At 37.1% G+C, this 3907-nt stretch overlaps 1 protein-coding gene across 1 annotated transcript; it reads left to right on the top strand.

The window, feature by feature from the left end:
- Window positions 1–893: 893 nt before the first annotated feature.
- Window positions 894–3311, top strand: LOC121324753 (homeobox protein SIX6). The gene is made up of 2 exons (XM_041266907.1): window positions 894–1472; window positions 2845–3311. Exons 1-2 carry the CDS (start codon window positions 901–903, stop codon window positions 3008–3010), a joined length of 738 nt encoding a protein of 245 aa, XP_041122841.1. The 5' UTR covers window positions 894–900; the 3' UTR covers window positions 3011–3311.
- Window positions 3312–3907: the final 596 nt, after the last annotated feature.

Below are 3907 nucleotides of genomic sequence, written 5' to 3'. Positions count from 1 at the left end.
ATATATATATATATATATATATATATATATATATATATATATATATATATTCGCTTTTTTTGTTTTTTTTTAAAAGCAGTGTCGATTGATATTTTTACTCTTAGTTTTTTAAAAAAAGTCCTATAAGTCTATATTTTTATAAAATATTTGAGACGAATCTGTTTGGTTTTGGGTAAAACTAGTAGGCTAAAACGTTTTGTTTTTCTCTGAACAGAAAATAGGAAGCCTCACTATCATGCGCTCAGTGCTTCTGAAACATAATGACTGCAGCAGAACTCTGCTGTAATTTAGCAAAATGAAAAAAAAACGGGGTTTAATACGATTCTATTGTGCCGCAATGTTAAAGTTCCAAATGCGATAAAAAAACAAGTGCGTCCGATTAAAAATGTATTTCGAATCATGGCTGTTTTATCTGATAAAATAAATAAATAAATAAATAGGGGACTATAAAAGGATTTGCGTTTTGATACTGCAGAAACACAAAAAGACACTTAGGGCTGTTGTAAGGAAAGCAAAGGTCAAAATGTTTACATTTTTAAAAGGCGCTGTCGAGCTGGGAGGTGCTGAAACCTCTACGAACCTTTCCGCGTGATTGGCAGACTTGACAGTGATTGACAGGCAACCATGGCAACTACGCAACCAATTTGCCAAGTCCAATAGAAAATCAGCACAAGGCTGACTGTCTTTTTTTCTTCAAAAAACATCTCGGATCTACTTGTATACCCTCGTACTTCAAGCCATCAAGTTCCTCCGCAGAGGCTGCTCGCCAGCCGCAGGGCATGCTTTGTGTTTGTTTGTTTGTTGATCTGTTGACTTAGGATTGCTGGTTCTTTTTTTTTTTTTTTTGTTTTTTTTTTTTGTTTTTTGTTCTGAATCCGTAAGAAAAAAAAAAAAGGCTCCATGTTTCAGCTGCCCATTCTGAATTTTAGCCCCCAGCAGGTAGCTGGGGTATGTGAGACCTTAGAGGAGAGCGGAGACATTGAACGCCTTGGTCGTTTTCTGTGGTCCTTGCCAGTAGCACCCGCAGCCTGCGAGGTACTGAACAAAAACGAGTCCGTCCTTCGAGCGCGAGGCATCGTGGCCTTCCACACCGGGAATTTCAGAGACCTCTACCACATCTTGGAAAACCACAAGTTCACCAAGGAATCGCACGCCAAACTGCAGGCCCTCTGGCTGGAAGCACACTACCAAGAAGCGGAGAAGCTGAGAGGTCGCCCCTTAGGACCAGTGGACAAGTACCGGGTGAGAAAGAAGTTCCCTCTTCCCAGAACCATTTGGGATGGAGAACAAAAGACACACTGCTTCAAGGAGAGAACCAGGCACTTGCTAAGAGAATGGTACCTCCAAGACCCTTACCCTAATCCCAGCAAAAAAAGAGAGCTAGCCCAAGCGACAGGACTTACTCCAACACAAGTGGGAAACTGGTTCAAAAACCGCCGACAAAGGGACAGAGCAGCGGCAGCTAAAAACAGGTGTGTGTCTCGACCTGACCGTTTTGAATTTTGTCAATAAACACGGCATTGCAGAAAACGAATAGGGCATTTCTATAATTTGGTTTCACCCATGCCTTCTGCATTTGGTTGTGCATGCTTACACAAACTATGCCATGGCAAATGTATTTGCATAAACATTTTACGATTGCTAAACACGTTGTTAATTTGCTGTAAATTGAAAACGCCGCCTTTTACTTCAGGGGGCGAGCATATCATTCCTGAACATGCCTATAACGTTCCTCCTGAAACACGATGTGGGGTTATTTAATTTTTACTGTAAATAGCCTCGTAAGCATTCACCGCTGCCATTGGTAAAATGTGTTAATATGAAACTATAGTCACACACACACACACACAAAATATATATATATATATATATATATATATATATATATATATATATATATATATATATATATATATATATATATATATATATATATATCTATATATATATTTATATATTTGGATTAAACCAAAAATAATGTTTATAACCATATTTATCAATTGCATTGGATGAAATTAATTTTTTTTTTAGTTAAAATCAGTATTTTCCTATTTTTCTTGTAAGCTTTGATCTGCAGAAACAAATGTGTGAACTGCAATTTAACATCGCATATTTGGTTTTGAACAAAGGGTTGGACATTTGAACTCAGTGTCTTGTCTACCAAATAGACTCTTTGCACATTAAAACACCACAAATATTATATATAATATATATATATATATATATATATATATATATATATATATATATATATATATATATATAGGCCTATAACAACTATTTACAAAGAGCCCCGTTGTTTGTGCTAAAGGGGTTATGTTATAGTGTTGCAAAAATAAACAATTGTTAGCTGTATAACTGCTTCAGCAGAGAATAATCATATTGTGTGGTGTGCACTGTTGGTACTACAGCAATGCTTCTGCAATATAAACATTATTATTTGTAACATGGCCAAGAGATCTGGAAGGCTGACATTGAGAATAATGGAACGGGCACTTCCATTTTTTACATGCATATAGATGCAGTTGAATTGAAACTCGACAGTTGTGTATTATTGAGACTTGGTACAGAATTCACTGGGGGTGGGGAAGTGGGGGGGTGGTAGTGTGTTATGGGTGTAGATATTTTGCCTAGGCGTTTTGTTGCCATAAACATGACACTCAATTAAGTGAACAAGACTTACGGTTTAAGATTGACGTCCCTACATTCATTGTTTGTAATAAAAAAATAAAAATAAATTTTCTCTGGAACCAGTCGATTCGTAGCCATTGTATTTAAATTGTCATTGTAACAATGGGCACCGACAGTCCAGTTCTTATCAAGTTGTCTTTCTCTCTTGGCAAGGCTGCAGCAGCAAGTCTTGTCCCAGGGGTCGGTTCGCTCCTTGACCGAGGAGGAGAGTACAGTGGACCGTCTCGGGGCCGCCTCCAGTCCCGAAGCCAGCCTTTCCAGCAAGGCAGCCGTTTCTGCTATCTCCATCACATCTAGCGACAGTGAAAGTGACATCTGACACATCAGCATGGGCAACCTGCACAAAATAAAACAAAAGGAAATCAAGAAAAACTATAAACAGTGCCTGCGTAAACACAAACCCATAGCGACACCTTCAGATCGAGCCGTTAGCAATGGCTGCCAAATGTTAGGGATTCATCGGAATGCCTTGTCTTAAAAAACGTGTTCTGCATTTTTTTTTTTACATTAGAAGACAGTTTGGACTTTAAAAAGAGAAGAAAACACAAACTGTATTGCTTTTTTTTAAAAGGATCTACTGAAAACAGTGCTTCAGCAAGTATGCCAAGTGCAACATTCTGACCGCCTGCCCTTTTCTCTTCTGTGGGTATTTTATGTTGAAAAAAAAAGGCTGTTTTATTTTTACTTTACTTTCAAAGTTTTATCAATAATGTTTATTAATTATTTAAAGGATTGGCTATGTTAGAATTTGGTATTATTTTGCTTGATGTTTTTGTGTGTGTGTGTGTGTGCGCACAGGTGAATTGTAGAGCATGTGGGCTGAGTAGAGGACCATATGCTGTTTAAGAAAAAACAAATAAATACATATTTGGTGATCAAAAGATTCAAATTGATATGCTTTTTGTTTTATACTTTAAAATGCGTTGGGTGTCTTCTGGTTTACCAGCGTGCGGTGTTGCAGTGTGCCTTTCCGTTTTATTATTATTATTATATATTGTTATGCTGCTGTTATTAAATATTGTTTATCGGTTACAACATGTGTTAGTGTGGTCGACTAAGGACAACACGGGTTTGCAGCAAATCTCTGATTCAGAACACGATTTATTTTAATTACAACACCTGTCATCCATTAACATATTTTATTTATTTATTTATTTATGTTTATCACAAATCGTCCTGTCCTTATCGGACTGCTCTGTTTTAAGAGTTTGCATAT

The sequence above is a fragment of the Polyodon spathula genome, chromosome 12 (genome assembly GCF_017654505.1).
Source record: "Polyodon spathula isolate WHYD16114869_AA chromosome 12, ASM1765450v1, whole genome shotgun sequence".
Classification (NCBI taxonomy): Eukaryota; Metazoa; Chordata; class Actinopteri; order Acipenseriformes; family Polyodontidae; genus Polyodon; species Polyodon spathula.
Note: the sequence above shows the minus strand (reverse complement) of the source record. Positions and strands in the feature narration are given on the sequence as shown.

Excerpts from the sequence above, each read along its gene's own strand:
- LOC121324753 (XM_041266907.1), top strand. The coding sequence starts at position 901 with ATGTTTCAGCTGCCCATTCTGAATTTTAGCCCCCAGCAGGTAGCTGGG. Across the intron at positions 1,473-2,844 it reads GCAGCGGCAGCTAAAAACAG|GCTGCAGCAGCAAGTCTTGT; the intron begins GTGTGTGTCTCG and ends TCTCTTGGCAAG.